Source organism: Mirounga leonina, unplaced genomic scaffold, assembly GCF_011800145.1.
Source record: "Mirounga leonina isolate KUSES-001 unplaced genomic scaffold, KU_Mleo_1.0 Mir_91, whole genome shotgun sequence".
Taxonomy (NCBI): domain Eukaryota; kingdom Metazoa; phylum Chordata; class Mammalia; order Carnivora; family Phocidae; genus Mirounga; species Mirounga leonina.
Window position 1 is genome coordinate 1,759,148 of NW_023270839.1, and position 18,872 is coordinate 1,778,019.

General features: G+C 38.4%; 1 protein-coding gene across 1 annotated transcript in view; it reads left to right on the top strand.

Moving 5' to 3' along the window:
- The window catches only part of PRKD1 (protein kinase D1), a 315,285-nt gene that overhangs the window by 152,216 nt on the left and 144,197 nt on the right, over positions 1-18,872 (top strand). Inside the window, exon 2 of the mRNA XM_034993621.1 lies at positions 12,483-12,621. Coding sequence (XP_034849512.1) covers positions 12,483-12,621 — 139 coding nt within the window. The remainder of the gene's footprint in view (positions 1-12,482; positions 12,622-18,872) is intronic.

Sequence of the window (18,872 nt, forward strand, 5' to 3'; positions counted from 1 at the left end):
TGGATCAAGTCCCACATTGGGCTCCCTGCTCAGCAAGGAACCTGCTTCTCCCTCTGACCCTCCCCCCTCTCATGTGTTCTCTCTCTCTCGTTCTGTCTCCAATAAATAAATAAATAAATAAAAATCTTTAAAAAAATATAAAAAAAAATAAATAAAGGGATTGATAAGATGCTGGTTGAAAAAGGGTAAAAGAAAAATTAAAAAAATAGAAAAAGAACAAAAAGAAAATAAAAAAATTAACTTTAACTAAAGAACCTAGACTAAAGAATCATGGGAAAAAAGCCATGGATTCGATGTGCAGTATTCCCCTAGCGCTGGAGTTCTGCAGTTCTCATTGATCAGTAAACTTGGTCTTGGCTGTCTGTTCTTGCTGATCTTCTGGGGGAGGGGCCTGTTGCCGTGGTTCCCAAATGTCTTTGCTGGAGGTGGAATTGCCCCGCCCTTGCCCTGTCCTGGCTAAGTAATCTGGTCGGGTTTGCTCTCCAGAGCTTTTGTTCCCTGCAAGCTTTTCGTAGGGCTTTGGAGGACGAGAGTGAAAATGGCAGCCTCCCAATCTCCGCCCTGGAGGAGCCGAGAACTCAGGGCCCCACTCCTCAGTGCGTCCCAAGAGAAAAGCAATCAGTCACTCCCGTCTCCCCTGTCTCCGGCCACACTCCGTGCTCACCCGGCCTGTGACCGCGCGTTTCTATCTCTGGCACCCGACCCCATGTGGAGTCTCCAAACCCAGCAGATCCCTGTGGTGAGCTCCTGCGCCGCTCCTCTTGGGGGAAGAAGGTGAGTCTCCCCGGATCTGCCGCTTGTTGGGTCCCTGCTGGGAGAGCAGTGGTCCGACTGTGCTGTGGATCCAGGTTTATGGCAACCCCAAGCTGAGAGCCCACGCCTCGGCTCCGTCTCTACAGCTGGCTTCCCTGCTCTGATTCCTGGGAGCTCTGCTGCACTCAGGCACCGCTGGTCTTTCTGTGACCCTGAGGGTCCTGAGACCACACTGTCCCGCGAGGGTTCCACCCCCCGGTTTGCCACTGGAGCGACATCCCTCAGCGGAGCCGACTTCTAAAAGTTCCGATTTTGTGCTCCGCGGCTCTATCACTGCCAGAAGCAGCCGACGGAGGCCCCCTCCCCCGCCGTGTATCCTCCTGAATATCGCCTCGGATTCACTTCTCCGCACGTCCTACCTTCCAGAAAGTGGTCGCTTTTCTGTTCAGAGAGTTGCTGCTATTCTTGTCTTCGATCTCCTTTTGAGTTTGTAGGTGTTCAGAATGGTTTGAGCCCTCTGTAGCTGAATTCTGGGACCAGACGAAATTTAGGTCTCCGACTCCTCCGCCATCTTGCTCCATTAGTCTGTACAGTTAGTTTATTTAATAATTTCTACAGTGGTTCTGGGAAGCAATCAGTAAACAAAGAAGTATATGTATATGTGCCTATAATACATATGATATATGTCACATATATATACATATATGTGTTAAATATAGAAATATGACTGGGAAGAAAGTTTCTTTATAAACATAAATATGATAAAATGCATGGTGAATTTTCAGGAAGGGTATAGTATATGCCACATTTTCCAAACTTATTTCAGAGCTTCTTGTCATAGAGCTACTCATGGAGTAAGTATATGGGAAATGTTAATTTTATCACTGAATTCTGACGTTGGTCTAAGTCCAGGGGATTCTTAATAAACAATTTGTGGGGTCTCATATGGTGTCAGAGCTATAAAGTAGATCCTGACATGGGCATTAGTCCCAGCGTGAACTACCATGAGATATGAAGGAGTAATGATGTGGGAACCGACAATACTTTTTTCTCCCCTTGATCGAAGGAGCCTTATTACCGTGATGTTAAAGAACATGTAAGATTTTTGCACAGATGCTTGTGCTCCCAGCAACTCTGACCTGTTACCGCCCTCCTTCCAAAGTTACTGCTTTTGAACATTGGATCTGAGCTGAAATGCCATTTCTTCAGGGAAGCCTTTCCTAATTCCCTGTCTGGTCCTTTGTTGTATGCTTTCTTGGGAAGTTGCTCCATTTCTTTATTACACTTATCTCACTGTCCTGTTACACCTTCATTTGTGGGATTAGCTGTCTGATGTCTGCCCTTCCTCCCCCACTTGTGCTCTCCCCTTCCTTCTGAGAAGAAGGGACCATGTCCAGTTTGATTTATCATTGTATCTCTAGCTAGGGACCTAGTACCTAAAAGTTTGGGTGAACGAAAGACTGGGTTCACTTGTGGTGTGCTGTGATATGTCTCCCCGACCTCTTGAGAGAGGTGTTCTGTGTGTTACGTGTGCTGTAGTGATCCAGGTGGGTGCTCAGCAGGACGGTTATATTTGTGACATCAGCCTTTCCACTTCATTTGGAAGGTCTGTGTCCCATCCCCATTTCTTGTTCCTTTAGGTATATCATTCAAAGAGCTTTGGTAAGAAAAGTATTTTACCTCTAAATACTTCTCCCTAACCTCCATTTCTAGATTTCTGATCTGAGGCATAATCCAGGCAGTTCGTCTCTCTCCCACACCCTTCTCCAGTATGTTATATCCCTGATGATTGCACATACTTAGGTCTGTCCAATTATTGTGTGAACAAAAATTACCTAGAGTAAGATTAATTTAGTCAAAATCAAACATTCTAGAACATAAGAGTAAAACAGTTAAAAAGGAGATGGTTTACTCATTCAGTTATTTTGCTAAAGATTGTTTTTTTTTTTAAACTGGCTTTTCGTAAATTGACCAGACCAGCTGTTTATACAGTCCATAGCTGTTTGAGGGTTAATGCCATCATTAAAGATTACATAAATACTTTGTTGTGAATGTGTGTAGTTAAATTAGCATTTTCTGGTCATTGGTTTATGTATATTTAATGTTAAAATATAGTTTTAATTTAATGAAAAGTTACACTTCATGCATCTGAAATACAAACTCAGATTGTAATACGCTAATATAATTATCTCTCATTATCATCAATGAGCATGATGGACATATGTACAAATTTTCCAAATAAGAGTACATTTTATTTTCCAATTTTATCTTAGATAATATAGTGGAAATCTTTTCAAATGTATCACTCAATACTATGTATATATTTCTTTATATCTAAAGGACCAATAATTCTGTAAATATTAATTATGGTTCTCTTATAATAAAACTCTCCTTTGAGGGTAGGATGTGTAAGACTGTGCCCCCCCCCCCCGCCTTGTCTTAATGACCCCGACCAGGTTTTCTTCTGCTATAAGCTGTCCATTCTGCTATCATTCAGCCTTCAGTGGGCTGCCTCACTGCCACTACCCTTTTAATGACTTGTCTATGTAGTAAGAACTGAAGATTGCCATGGAATAGCTGTTTTAAAATTCACTAAGTCATTTACCTTAGTTTTGTCCAAAATCCAAAATCTGTAAGTGTGGGTCCAGCACTTTCTGGCAAAAAAAAAAAAAAAAGGTGCTCAGGGTTTTCAGTTCTGAATCACTGTTGGCTGGACGTTTGGCCACTCTTCCTGTGTTTCCTTCCTAGGAGAAGTGGAACTGAGAGGGAAGATCAAACAGTATGAGTAAGGAGACCTGGCTTCTCATCCTTGTTCTGGCATTACCTAGCATTGTGACCTTGGATAGATTCCCTAGTAAATTCTGGGCATTAGTCTACTCATCTCTAAATGAAAAGATAAATAACCTCTGGAAATTTTTCTTCTCCAAAGTTAATGATTTTTAATTTTTGGTAAAACCTTTTTAGTTGCTGTCATATTCTTCATTTTATCTAATATGTGCATCCATTATCATTAATTCATTTAAGTAATGAAAAACCATGTAGCCTTATTAAGAAATGTAAAAACTATACAGTATTCTATAATGACAGTTGAATACAGAGTAAGACAAAGAGTGCGAAGTACATTTTTTTCCATTTCCAAGCTGCACATCTACACACCTAATTACTGTTGTGTGAATAATTTCAGAGTGCCTACTAAGTCTTTTAATAGCTATCACTGACTAGTAATCTGTCAAGGTATAATGCAGTATAATATGTTTTTACACAACAGTGGTGAGGCTCTCATTAATTATTACCACCTATAATTGCTTGATATGAACATTTATTTTAAACCTTAAAAATTATAGACAACAAAATAATGATCTAAAATACCTCCAGGAAGTCTATACACAGAAGTTACTGCATTAGAGTTAATGATGTATTAAGTCATTTCTTACTGCTTTTGTCTTTTTAATAGATGACATATTATTCAAATTAACATAGAAGAAAAGTTTCTACTAACAATTAAGCATCACACTGAGTCACATCTGCTGCCTTAAAGATAAGCATATAATTTATTAAACAGACTTCTTTAGCAATATCTGGTATATGATGTCAATATATTTATATGCCCTAGGAAGAAGAATTTATAGTCTAGCTTTATTCCCCAAAGGTGTTGCAAGTTCCTGTTATATGCATGTTTCTGTTTCTGGTAGTACAACCAACTTTTAAATCTCATAACCAAAATCTACCATTTCACATTTAATCTAAAGATTCCAAGCAGACCTCTCCTTGATGAAATATATTCCTTTTTTTCCTCAGATATTTTTTTCTGCTTATTTTTCTTTGCTGCAATGCAAATGGAGGGTAAGGCTAAGGTCCAAATGTAAAATTATGAATGAAAATGATTGTTTTAACAATGGGATTTTGAACTTAATGGAAAGGAGAGTGGCTAAAAAAGAAAATCTAAGCAGAAGAAAGTACGTGGGTCAGATTCTAGATCTGCCTTTAGGAAAGCAAGAGTGGAATAAATTCAAATCCTGTCTTGAATGAGAAAAGGAAGTGTTTTGGCACTAGAGCAGAGAGAGGAGGACTAGCCAGAGTGACTTTTGTGTTTGTAAATTCAGACCTTGGAGATTTCTGAAGTTGATAGACCCTTGGTGTTAGGCATCCCTTTTCAAAGGAAGCATTGGGTTAGTAAAGCAGAGTCATATGATTGCAGGTGCTGGTGAGAGAAAGAACTACAGAGGGAGCCAGGCAAGGGTTGTGATTGTTCGCTAGGGTTCTCTGCATCTGGACAGCATGCCTGTGGCCCAGAAAATAGCAAAGTAAAATGGAGAATGGGCTCCTGGCTTTGTAGGCGACAGTTGTGCTGTTTTTCATGGCTTGGGCAGTGTATAATGCATCTTCTTAAGGCAACACCGTAACTATCATTTAGTCATCATTTTCAGAAACTGGAATTCTGAAAAGCTTTTCAAAATATTTCATGAAAATAGGTGTTACGGATTTATTTTCATGAATCATATCTTTTGGACTGAGAGACCAGTGATTCAACCAAGAATCTGTAATAACAGTTGCCACTAGGAGAGATAGCAAAGTTCTGCCACTGACAGTGATTCTTAGTTATTGTGATGGAACACTATTCAATTTTCTGCCTGGCTTGGGGGGAGGTGGGTTGGGTAGGGGAGGGAGAGAGTTAAAAAGAAAAGTTAATTTTTTTTTCTGGATTCTGTTTCCTTAGATTCAGAAACTAGTCACACAGCTATGTGGTCATAGGGTGGAATTCTTTTCATGTGTGCCTTTTTGAGGATATGAAATCACCAAATCAAAGAGCCTGTGCCCAAATTTGAATATATTTCAGAAATATGCCTCCAGATAATATAGAGTATTCACTTTTTCTTTCCCCTTTCATTTACACTTCATAACTTGTGTTTTAAATGACAATTAGTGTTCATGCTTTTGGTGGGCTTGAACCAGCTCATAATTTGGTTGCTACCCAGTGGTTATTCACTAAGTATTTGTTGTTCTTTCATATACTTAACTTTTTTATATACTTACATTATTAAAAAGTTATATAATATATATTATATATATAAATTATAAAAAAGTTACTAGACTTTTTTTTAATTGTGAGGTGATTAAAAATGGGATGGGTTAGTGTCCTAGGAAAAGTTAAGAATGTAAGTTTACCACGGTTGTCTTAGGTCTCACCCATGACATCCCTCAGCAGGATTCAGTTGACCTAAGGATCCACTGCTTTCAGAACCATCATCAACTGCCTAGTTGTTCCTGCTTTTCACAGTTCAATGCTAACATCATCCAGTGAGGGACCCCAGAGGCAGTTTTCCCAACTGTTTAGGCATTCTCGTTAAGATAGTTGCTCATCCTGTATCCTTGTTGTCCCAGTACTCCCAGAACAATACTTAGGGAGTATTTTGGCCAAACTAGGAAGTAGTAGAACCTTTTTAATTTCTTTGCTCATTAAGGGTGGCCAGTCATGGCACCACTTGTTACAAACAAGAGAGTTCTTGGAAAATAACTTGAAAAGCGTCTTTGATGAGAAGAGTTCAATATTCACCTGCCTGGTGTGTTCTGTAATTGAGCAGAATAATTTAATTCCAGGATTTTCATCACCTTTTAGCAAAAGTAAACTGGCCGTGTTATTTTCATTTCTTAATCAGGCCATCTCACACACTCTCTCTCTTTTTTTTCTTTCTACTTGACTGAATCATGGATTAATTTGTTTCTGGTATTGCTTGTTCCTTGCCCTTTGTGATTGGCCTCAACTGTGGAAAAGCACCCTTTGTTCCTCAGAGTTCCCGTTGGCCAGGTCACATTTCAGCAACTCATTAAAACATGTATTTATTCTACTCTGGAGCACATTGTCTGGCCAGCCATGAATTTATAGTGAAATGTAACAGTAAATTGTGCTCTGTGGTCAAAAATGCCAAATGATACACACAGCAGCACAGAGGTTTCCAGCATAGGGTAGAATTAAAGAGCTTAGGACCAGTGCCGTGATTGTTGGCCGTATTTTCACAATGGCCGGTTTTGTTACAGTCGAACTTGGAGAGAGCTTGAAATCACTTATCTCAGATGTTTGCGCTCACAACCACAAAGCCTCTGAGAAACACAGAACTGATCTTGTAATAAGCTCCAGCTGAGTTTACAAGCCTCTGAGCCTTTCTGAAAGCCTGTTTAGTTTAATGAGGGTTTTCAGATTTCAAAGCTCACACACCTTCACGTAAAAACAGATGATTATGACCAAATTAGGGAATGTTGTTCCATGAATATTTTCCCCCAATATGTTCCCTTCTCAGTTGTCAGGCATTGTTTTGTTATACTTTCCACCTTCCAGACATCATTTTTAAATACAATTTTTGGAAGTCTTATTGTATAGTTTCTATTCAAGCAGAATGTTATGTTACATCAAAGAAAAGATTTTTTTCTCTTACAGTAAAAGGCAAATGTGCATATATTTTTCTCTGGCTAATAAAAAAGGTACAATTTGAAAAAAAAATCGAACCCTCAGTTTCTGCTGCCATGACAACTGTCCCGTGAGGCTAGGCCTTCATGTTCACCCCTGTGCCCTGCTTCACAGGCCTCTACAACCTGATTCAGAATGGCTTGTTAATGAAGAGAGAAAAGCCATGTTTATGACCCAGTAAGATGGAATGTGGGAGAAAGGATATCCACGCCTCATTGCTCTATATCTTGGACAAATAACTTCCATGAATATTTATGATGGTATCTTTGTTTTTTAAATTCAGTCTTTTTAAATAATAGCTTTAATATGGGTTGTATATATTGGTATTTTTCTATCTATTCTTATTTTTAAAAGTGTTTTGTGAGTCACCCTCAGAAAGAAATATAATAATTAGGATATGAGGCACTCAAGCCTTACTTGAATACAAAATCATCCATTCCATATACCCACTTTTACAAAGAGGCACAATATAGAATGGGATACTCAAATGTTAGCAATCTAAGACCATAGAGAAATAGAATTTAGAAATGTCCTTGAAGAAAGGACAATTTCCTTGCTGAAGAAAGGAAGAGGTGTGTGGACATGTTGACAGAAATCATGATGAGGTGGCAGAATCCTTGTCTCCTAAGCCCCTCTTCAGTATTGCCACCTGATCCTTCCTCCACACAGCACATCCACAAGACATTATTAGAAGACACTGTAAAATTTGGCTCTTCTTTGGGAAGACAATTGCTGTTTCATCTCTCTTCCTGTCCAGCTATTTATTGTCTACTCACCCCACCTCAGGCACTGAATCCCTTGAATTTTCTCTCTCCTGTCTTGAGTCAGAATCAGCTACCCATGGTTTTGGAAAGGATATGGTAAGATGATCTGTGCATTAATTAGTGTATTTTGAAGAACATTTGTGATCAAATCAGGGAAAATTCTTTAAGTTAAAGTTTAGGTTTAAGAGTTTTATGATAATTATTAAATTTTTTAATTTTATTTCATTAAATGTATTTTATATATTTATTTCAACGTCATCTTAAATGTACTCTTACCAGTTGTGGACATTTTATTTTTCTTTAACTGACTTTTCTTGCAAATGCTATTTATATAGAATTGGGTAGTCAAAAGGTTGGGTAGAAAAGATTAGCATTCTATATTTTAAAAGCACATGAGGCTTTGAGTTCTACTCCCAAGGAGTATCTGGTATAGGACATGCTCACCTCCTCCAAACAAATAGAAAACACTACACAATGTGTAGAATGCCTGTTTTCGGACATTTTCCAACAGGCAATCCAGGATTGTGATCCCTGAGAGAAGAGAAGCAAACAAGGTAAGTAATAGCTTTCTGCCTGGAGGCAAAATCCAGAGTGTAGTGTAGGGAGAAAGAACCTAAGAGGAGCCTAGTTGTCTGGCTGTATGGAAGACATACAGAATAGAGCCCAAGGTGACCACGTCAAAAGGATTTTTAGGGGAGAAGCACTGGAAATGTGGGATCTATACAGAAAAAGAGCTTCAGAAATCTGCTTAAGGGCCTGCTTGAGTATTAGATTGAATACAAATCTGTGTATGTGTATAATGAAAATCATTAAGGCAGAGGAAAGAGCAGTTGCGTGGAAGCTATGAAATGAACACTTACCAGAGCTCACACAGGGCTGAGAGACAGTTGAGTTTCTATCAGGCAAATGGGAGAAATTTCACTGAACACTTAAGGTATTTCATAGAGATGTTCAAAGAGTTATGTATTAATAGTAGGGTTAAACTATCCCTAGAGGAAATACTACTCTAAAAGCTAACCTAACAAAGCTTAAAAATAAGCCTTGAAAAGACAAAACTGATCTGCAGTTTTCTTAATATTTTTGCCAAGACAAATATCAACATTCTTTAAGGGAAGACAACAAAGTCCAACTGCTCACATTAATTCATAAAATCTGGCATCTAATTTAAAAAGTACATGTATGTTCTACATATAAATGAAATCACATGGTATTTGTCTTTCTCTGACTTATTTCTCTTAGCATAATTAATACCCTCTAGGTCCGTCTGTGTTGTTGCAGATGGCAAGATCTCATTCTTTTATATGACTAACATTCCATTATATATAAACCATATTTTCTTTATCCATTCATTTGTCAGTGGACATTTAGGTTGCTTCCATATCTTTGCTGTTGTAAATAATGCTGCAGTAAATACGGGGGTGTATATATCATTTCAAATTGGTGTTTTTATTTTCTTTGGGTAAATACCCAGTAGTGGAGTTACTGGATCATATGGCATTTCTCTTTTTATACTTAGTGAAATAAGTCAGGCAAAGAAAGACAAATACCATATGATTCCACTTACATATGGAATCTAAGAAGCAAATGAACAAACAAACAAAAAAGCAGATACAGACCCATAAATACAGAGAACAAACTGGTGGTTGCCAGAGGAGAGAGGGTAGGGGGTTGGGCAAAATGGCTGAAGGGGAGTGGAAGGTACAGGTTTTTGGTTATTGAATGAATAAATCAAAGGGATGAAAGGTACAGCATAGGGAATATAGTCAAGATATTTTAATAGCATTATATGATAACAGGTGGTAGCTACACTTGTGGTGAGCATAGCATAACATATAGAATTGTTGAACCACTCTGTTGTACACCTGAAACTAATGTAACACTGTATGTTAACTATACTTCAATTTTTAGAAAGTACACATATGAAAAAGCAGGAAATGTAGGAGGAAATGTAACCCATAAGGATCAAAAAAGAGCTAAAGGAAATAGATCAGAATGGTAGAGGTGATGGACTTAGTAGAAAAGAACTTTTGGGCGCCTGGGTGGCTCAGTTGGTTAAGCGACTGCCTTCGGCTCAGGTCATGATCCTGGAGTCCCGGGATCGAGTCCCACATCGGGCTCCCTGCTCGGCAGGGAGCCTGCTTCTCCCTCTGACCCTCCCCCCTCTCATGTGCTCTCTGTCTCTCTCATTCTCTCTGTCTCAAATAAATAAATAAAATCTTTAAAAAAAAAAAAAAAGAACTTTCAAGGATTTACATGAAAATATGAGGTGAAAGACTTGTACAATGAAAACTATAAAGCACTGCTCAAAGAAAGGAAAACGAACACAAATAGAAAGACATTGCATGTTCATGTATTGGAAGAATTAATGTTAAAATGTCTGTACTACCCAAAGCAATCTACAGATTCAATGAAATTCATATCAAAATACCAATGGTATTTTTTTATAGAAGTAGAAAAAACAATTCTAAAATTCATATGGAACCACAAAAGACTCCAAATAGCCCAAGCAATTTTGAGCAAGAAGAATAAAGCTAGAGGCATGATACTTCCTCATTTCAAAATCCATTACGGTAATCAAAAACAGTATGGAACTGGCTTAAAAACAGATACATAGACTGGTGGTCAGAGACTGATCAAGCAAAAAGAGAGAAAAGACACAAATTATGAAAAAGTAATAAGACAGTACTGTGGACCCTACAGACATTAAAAGGGTGATAAAAGAATAATATTAAAAAAAAACTTTTTTGCCCGGAAAGTCAACAATTTAGATAAAATGAATAGGTTCCTTGAAAGAAAACTGCCAAAACTCACTTAGGAGAAAATGGAAATCTAAGTAGTGCTATCTAAGAGATAAATCTTAGTAGAAAAATCCAGGCTTAGATGGCTTTGCTGGAGAATTTTACCAGATATTTAAGGAAGAACTTATACCAATTGTAAAGGAATCTTCAAGAATATGCACAAAAAAAAATGAGCCTAAATTGATGTTTTTTTACTTCATTCAAAAATTACCTCAAACTGTATCATAGATCCAAATGTAAAACCCCAAACAAGAAAATGGTAGAATAAAACATAGAAGATCTGTGTTACCTTAAGTTACACAAAAATTTATCAGATATTAAACCAAAAGCATGATCCATAAAGAAATATTTGATAAGTTGGGCTTCATATAAATTAAGAACTTCAGAAAATAATGTGAAGGGAATGAAAAGCCACAGACTGGAAGAAAAATCTATGAAACACGTATCTGATAAACAGCTTTTATCTAGAATATATAAAGAACTATCAGAGCTCAATAATAGACAATTCAATTTAAAAAATGGGGAAAGGAGTTGATCAGTTGTGTGCATGGGGGTGGCGCAATGGAAAGATGCTCAATATCATTAGTTGTTAGGGAAAAATTAAAACTATGAGATAGAGTATCTACAATAAACAACCAACATCTATTAGATTGTTTTTCTATTTCTATATCAGAAAAACATTGTTTTTCTATTTCTAACACCTATTAGAATATCTACAATAAAAACAACCAACATCACCAAGTGCTGTCAAGGATGCAGAGCAACTGGAACTCTCATACACTGCTGGTGGGAAGGCAAAATGCAATAGCCACTTTCAAAACAGTTTGGCAATTTTTTATAAAGTTATCCAGATACTTCCATACACCCCAGAGAAGGAAAAACTTGTGTTCACACAAACGCCTCTAAGTAAACATTTATAGCAGCTTTATTTGTAATAGTCAAAAACTGGAACTAAAATGCCCTTCAATTGAGGAATGGATACATACACTGTGGTATATCCATGCACTACAATGGAACACTCCTCAGCAATGAAAATGGATTAATGGGCAATCTTAAATTCATTACACGAAGTGAAAAACATCAGATTCGGGCACCTGGGTGGCTCAGTCGGTTAAGCGTCTACCTTTGACTTAGGTCATGATCTCAGGGTCCTGGGATCAAGCCCCGCATCGGGCTCCCTGCTCAGTGGACGTCTGCTTCTCCCTCTGCCCCTCCTCCCCACTGTGCTCTCTTTCTCTCTCAAAATAAATAAATAAGAAATCTTAAATAAAAAAGTAAGACATCAGATTTAAAATTATATACAATGTAAAAGGTACAATATCATTCATATGACCTTCTTGAGAAGACCAAATTTTGGAGACAGAAAGATCAGTGTTTTCTAGGGGCTGGGGGTCAGGGGAGAAGTTGATAACAAAGTGGGAATGGAGACATTTTAGGGGGCGATGGGATCTGTTTTATAGCTTGGCTGTTTTGTGTATACCACATAGATGGTATGTAGTTATTCCTATCCATTTGTCAAAACTTGCAGAACTGAGCACTAAAAAGGGTGAATTTTACTGTATGTCAATTATACCTTGACTATTTAACATAGTATAAAAGTATCAATTAGCTTGTATTTGTGCCCTGACACTTATTTTTTTTGGTTTCTATTCTAAATTTAGGAGGATTTTGACATTTAACCTATTGTGATATTTGTATTTACAGTTCCCTGAATGTGGTTTCTATGGAATGTATGATAAGATCCTGCTTTTTCGCCATGACCCTACCTCCGAAAACATCCTTCAGCTGGTGAAAACGGCTAGTGATATCCAGGAAGGCGATCTTATTGAAGTTGTCTTGTCAGGTAGTACACTTATTTCTCTATCCATAGATTAATAGTTTGTATTTGAAGACATCTTGGGCATAAGTTTTTAAGGCAACATAGAAAACATACATCAAACTCAGCCCTAAAAGGAAATGTTAGGCCTCTGTCTACAGGAACTTCCAAATTATTTTTTGGAAAAAGCAAATGGTTTGCCTCGAGTTGGCTGTTTCTGCACCCAGTACGGCCCCAGTCACTTTCTCCAACTTTACCATCTCCCCAAGCCTCCCAGCAACACACAGGCATACTTTTATTCATCACCTTGAATCATATGGGCAGCAGCAAAAGCAAACTAAAAACTCCCCAGTGGTGAAAGATAGATGTTAGGACCCCAAATGCGTGGAGGGGCTGGAAGCCAAGAAATAGCAACAGGGCTAGGAATCCGTAGCTTTAGTTAAGTCAGATGTCTACTCATTCTAAGCCAAGACCAAGTTGTAAAACAGAGTTCGGGAGTTACAGCAGGTCAGGCTGTGCCCTGTGATACTAGCCAGATCCCTCCTTGAGGAGTGGCTGTGTTTCCCTCTGCCCAGGTTTAGATTTCTTATTTATGATTTAGAAGTTACTAATCAGACTGTGTGTATCAATACAGAAAAAAATAGGCGTATTTAACTTAAAAAAAAAAAAAAAGTGCCAGAGAACAGCTGTAGTGGGGATCCTTACAACAATGATCAGTGCAATAATACAGAGATACAGATTTTTAATGTTTAGTTTTGTGAAAATTGAGGAATTCTTGAGAAACTCTGATTGTATTGTTCCTTTCTCCCCTCTGGCCATCTTTGCTTGTTATTTCTTTGACTAAAGGAAATCCATTTGCTTTACTGATTCTAGATTTCACTTCCTCAAGTTCCTCAACTTGTTCAGAGCCCAGACCTTGGTTGCACCGATTATAATTCAGTTGGACTTTGCTTTGATTCACTCCAATTTGTCTTTATCTTTGTTTATCAGCTATCACTGTGTGAGGTCCTGGGATTGCCATATTTTCACTGTGTAGCTAGATCCTATAAACTTGTTTCGTTAGATAAAAGAGTAATAATGTTGTTTATAGGGTTGCCGCTTGCTAAATCAAAAAAGCAAAAGCTTTCATGTGCTTTCTGTAGACAATATCAACCACTTTATTATTATTTTTTCATATATATATTTTATTCAAGTATAATTAATATATAGTGTTAAATTAATTTCAGGTGTACAGTATAGTGATTCAGCAATTCTACACATTACTCAATGCTCGTTATGAGTGTACTCTTAATCCCCTTCCATCTATTTTACTCATCTCTCCCACCCACCTCCTCTCTGGCAATCATCAGTTTGTCCTCTATAGTTAAGAGTCTGGTTTTTTTGTTTTTTGTTGTTGCTCATTTTTTTTGTTTCTTAAATTCTACATGAGTGAAGTCATATGGTATTTGCCTTTCCTTGACTGACTTGTTTCAATTATCATTATACCCTCCAGATCTGTCCATGTTCTTACAAATTGCAAGATTTCATTCTTTTTTATGGCTAAGTAATATTCTGTTGTACATACATACCACATCTTTTTTATCCATTCATCTGTTGATGGACACTTGGGCTGCTTCTATATCTTGGCTATTGTAAATAATGCTGCAATAAACATAGGGGTGCATATATCTTTTTGATTTAGTGTTTTCATTTTCTTTGGGTAAATACCCAGTAGTGGAATCTTACTGGATCATATGGTAGTTCTATTTTTAATTTTTTAAAAAGATTTTATTTATTTATTTGAGAGAGAGAAAAAGAGAGAGACTGGGGGGGGGTAGGAGCAAGAGGGAGAAGCAGACTTACTCTTGAGCAGGGGGCCCGATGTGGGGCTAGATCCCAGGACCCTGGGATCATGACCTGAACCAAAGGCAGACGTTTAACCGACTGAGCCACCCAGGCACCCCTCTATTTTTAATTTTTTGAGAAACCTCCATGCTGTTACCTTTTGTTGGCTCTTTCACAAAACTAGTACACCTGGCCTCAAAAAGCTAGTGCCTCAAAAACTAATGGTGTAATGTATGGTGATTAACATAACATAAAAAACAAAAAAACAAAAAAAAAAACTAGTGCCTTAGACATACTGTTTTTTAAGTTTCCTATTTCTGAACAGGAGGGTCTGTCTGTAATAAATTATTCAGGGAAATCATGCCCTGGATCCATTCTCTCTATAATTCATATTAAACTCATAGCCAGGCTGCTTTGCAAATAATGTAATACTTTTTATGAATCCTTTTTTTTTGCCTGTGGCAATGTCCAGAAATATATGAGAATTTTAAAATTGCATTTCAGAATTTAATTTATTTTTCTTTCCATTTTATTTTTGTTGTCAAGCACTTTATAGTGATGCCAGACAGATTGAATGCAAGCTAGGTGTGGGTGTGCTTGTGCTTGTGGGAGAGGAAAGAGGGCTGCCTGTTTGCATGTTATCCCAGTGAGTGGGGCCTGCTCTTCGTCACACTGACCTGACATAGCTCTGTGCATTGCCCTGCCGCCCAGGGAACAGCATGATGCTCCTCCAGCCATCTCTGCAAACCAAGACCCTCATTGTGCTTATACTCTAACTTCTTTTGCCAGCCACCCTTACTGTTCCATGTTCCGCCTCCCCTGTCTCCATGGCCACCACTGCTGGGAGGGCATTTAAAGGCAGCCTTTTTTCTTACCTGTTGTCCCAATACCAGACTCAGGAAGGTCTCTCCTACTCTTATCAGCTTACTTGTTGGTATTTAAAAGGAGCCATTCTGTAACAGCCTACTTTCAGACTTGAACCTGGAGACTTTCAACTTTTTCAGTCCACATAGTACCACGTCCCCAATGTCATTTAACCCTTAAATATTCAAGTATATATGTTTAATTAAATATATGTATTTATAATTACTTATTATATATAATATATGTAGTATATGTGTTTTTTATATATACACGCATTCAATTATGTTTAATTGATGATCTCCCGCATTTCCCTGTTAGCTTCTTTGGTGGCTGTATTCTCCTCCCTCCTCTCCCATTCAAATGCTTCACATTGTGATTTTCTCAGTAAATGTTAAAAATGGTTTTTCCTTAACTCCCCCTCCCCCCATTATAACCTTGTTTCCCCCCCACCCCTTTCCTTTCTGCTTGTCGTCGGTTTCCTATGCCTGAGCTCACCACGAAGCCATGGTCCAGCTCCTAGGTCCTCGCTCGGGCACTCCTCCTCCATCTTGCCTGCCACTACCAAATCCACATCGCAGGCCCTGTCTTTTGACTGTAGCTTTCAGTCACCAACTCCCTACCATCTTAGGACTGTGTTTTTCCCTTTCTTTTTCTCTCCCCTCAGCACATGGGCCACCATGTGCACGTCTTACGTCACTTTGATGCAGTCTCAACTCTCTTGTGTTCTCTTACACCCTCGCAGGGCCCATTACGCAGGTCTGTAATCTGAATAACTTTACCATCCATTTTTGCCATTCCTGGTCCTGAGCTACACAGGGCTGCTAGACACACAGTCTCCTGCCTCTGTGTCTCAATGCAGACTCGCCTTTACCGGTCTTACTGCTGTTCACCAATCTCTTCTTCCCCCTGTCCCCACATCCTTTTGTTACCACAGTTGAGGTTCTCAATAAAAATATATGAGCTGATTGATTGACTAGTGGCTTTCACATTAGAAGTTACCACATTTACAAAATTTTGACAAAATATTGATTTGTTATAAAAATATTATTTCTAGGTATATCCTCAATAGTAAGAAATAGAAAGTTCACATCTCCTTGCTGTGCACTGACTCAGCCCTTACCAGAAATTAGCACCTGTGATGTGGGCAGGGTTGCGTTGCATTATAATTGGAGGCAAGACAAATGATTGCTAACGAAGGCATGTCAGGTGTGAACGTGAGGGAGCTCCTATCACTTACTCATTCCTGACCGAGTCCCGGAAGAATATGCAGTGCAGCGTAATATGCCATTTCCTGAAGGTGTGGTTAAGTATCAACTTCATTCAAAATGCAATGGCCAAAGGAGGTAGGAGAACAAAACACAGGGCGCACCCCCTCTGTTGTCTTTCGACCCATTTGAGAACATAAACGATGCTGTGGAGATTTTCCTCTTAATGACTATAATTTTATTGTTCTAACTCATTTGTCCAAATTTTCTGTTTTTCCTTATGAAAAAAGAAATTTTACTCTGTAGTTCAGCATAAACATAATTTGATTCTTTTAATGTTTAACCTGTATTCCACCCATAGGAACATGTTCTGACATAGGAGTCCAGTAAAATGTGAGAAAATATGGAAAAAATTAATTTTGAGGAAGGTGAAATACTCTAGGCTCTTCAGGCAACCATCAAGAATTTTCTCTTGCTTCTGTCATTTTGTGCTGAGACCTTTCATCGTCCGTTAGTACTAACCAGGCTGCTCCTGGCTAATTTGCTGGTTTTCTCCTTTTTGAAAAACAGGGCTTGTATGAGCTAGTGCATTTAGACCCTGTAAGCCAGGAAAACATTGCTCATGGGTGGATGGGTTGGGTTCTGGAGAAAAAAAAGAAAGAACTCCATGGAAGTTCCCCACCATGCACACTCCCACCACTGGCAAATTTTCTTTGTTAAGCAAAGGATTAGCATTGGTACTATTGTTATGGAGTAGGAAAACACGGCAAATGGAAATTTCTCTTACTAAAGCCAAAGTCAAATTCAAGTGTGTAGTCCTAAACTATAAAATAAAGTTCATGGAATTCATCTGATACCTTCTTCATGATGGGTCTCTATCAAAGCCTGATAATTCAGCCATAGCAAAGCAAATTAATAACCAGCACTGCATTCACATGACTCAACTCTTTGTTTTTTGTTTTGGGGGGGCTTGATCTCTAATAATTGTGTGTGTGTGTGTGTGTGTGTTGCGCGCAGGGGTGTGTGTGGGGGGGGTGTGTGTATCTAATAGGTGGTTAAATGGAAAATAGACAAGGACTACAAGAATTTCTCTAGTAAAATTACAATTTTAAAGTCTTAGAGCTAAATGTTGAATCTTTCCTTCTTTCATTAATGGTAAAAATCCAATTTTTTTCGGATATTTTTCACTAGTTTTTGCAATAGATTATGCAGTATTATTTATAACTTTTGCAAAGCGGTGTCACCACATGTGGCTGGTTATTTGTTCCACACCATCTAGAGATAGGAGCCTCATTAGAAAGCTAGTGCTGTAGCCCAGGCAGAGGGGGCTGTGGGCCTATTTTCAGGCCATGATTCAAGAGCTGAAAATGGGATAGAGAGATTAAGGAATATTTTAGGGGTAAAACTGAAGAGATATATGCCCATTTGGATATAGTTGATGAAGGAAAATGAGAATATGAAGAGGGCTCTAAGGACAGCTACAACCACCTAAGAGTGATCACATGCTCTTTCCCTCCCACCCAGTCTTGCTCTCACATGTTGTTCAATGTGTTTGTTGAGTGGTTTAGCTACTGCTCCAAGACGCTGGAGAACTAATTTCTTGGGCATATAGTATCATTGATTTCCTTTGTGATTTTGTACAAGTTGCATAATCTCTGAGATTTAGGGGTTTTTTGTGTGTTTCTCAATCAAAAAAGAACCTTACACTGGATGAAAGTATCAAACAGGGGTAATAGTGCCCGGATTCCATATTTTCTATTTACATCTTTGCGAAGACATTTAGTCATTCTGTGCCCTAGTTTCCTCATCTGTGAAATGGAGGCAGCACCAGCATGTACAGTGTGAGGTTACTACAAACATTAAAAATAAGTTAATGCACATAAAGCACTTCAGAGATTTCTACACACAGGCAACTACACAGTAGATGTTAGCTGTTCTGGTTGCTTCTCCTCCTCACACGCTAAGCTGCCTTTCCCCACAATGTGCATGGTTGTTAGGGAATCCTGGTCTGACAACTTTGAGAATTGTTGTGTCAAACAATGTTAAAAGAGCTATTTATTGCAGGACTCTTAAGAACTTTGGTTCATGCTAATATGAAGCATAACTTTCTAAGATCACTTCCCAAATTCACTTTAACACAGATACTTGTTTTTTCCCAAGTATATAGTGAGTCTTGGGCTCAGCAATCTACACTGGCGATACTCCTCTGGGTCAAGCCCATGGACCAAATGGTCTGAGAAGGTCTATTTGTTCTCTCTACACGTAGGCCACTTCTCTCTCACAGAGGGGAATACTTGAACCATGGAAAAACAGGAGTTAGGAAGAAAGAAAGCTTTGTTTACATAATAGCACAAGCTTTTGAATCTGTTTACATAAGTAATGTTT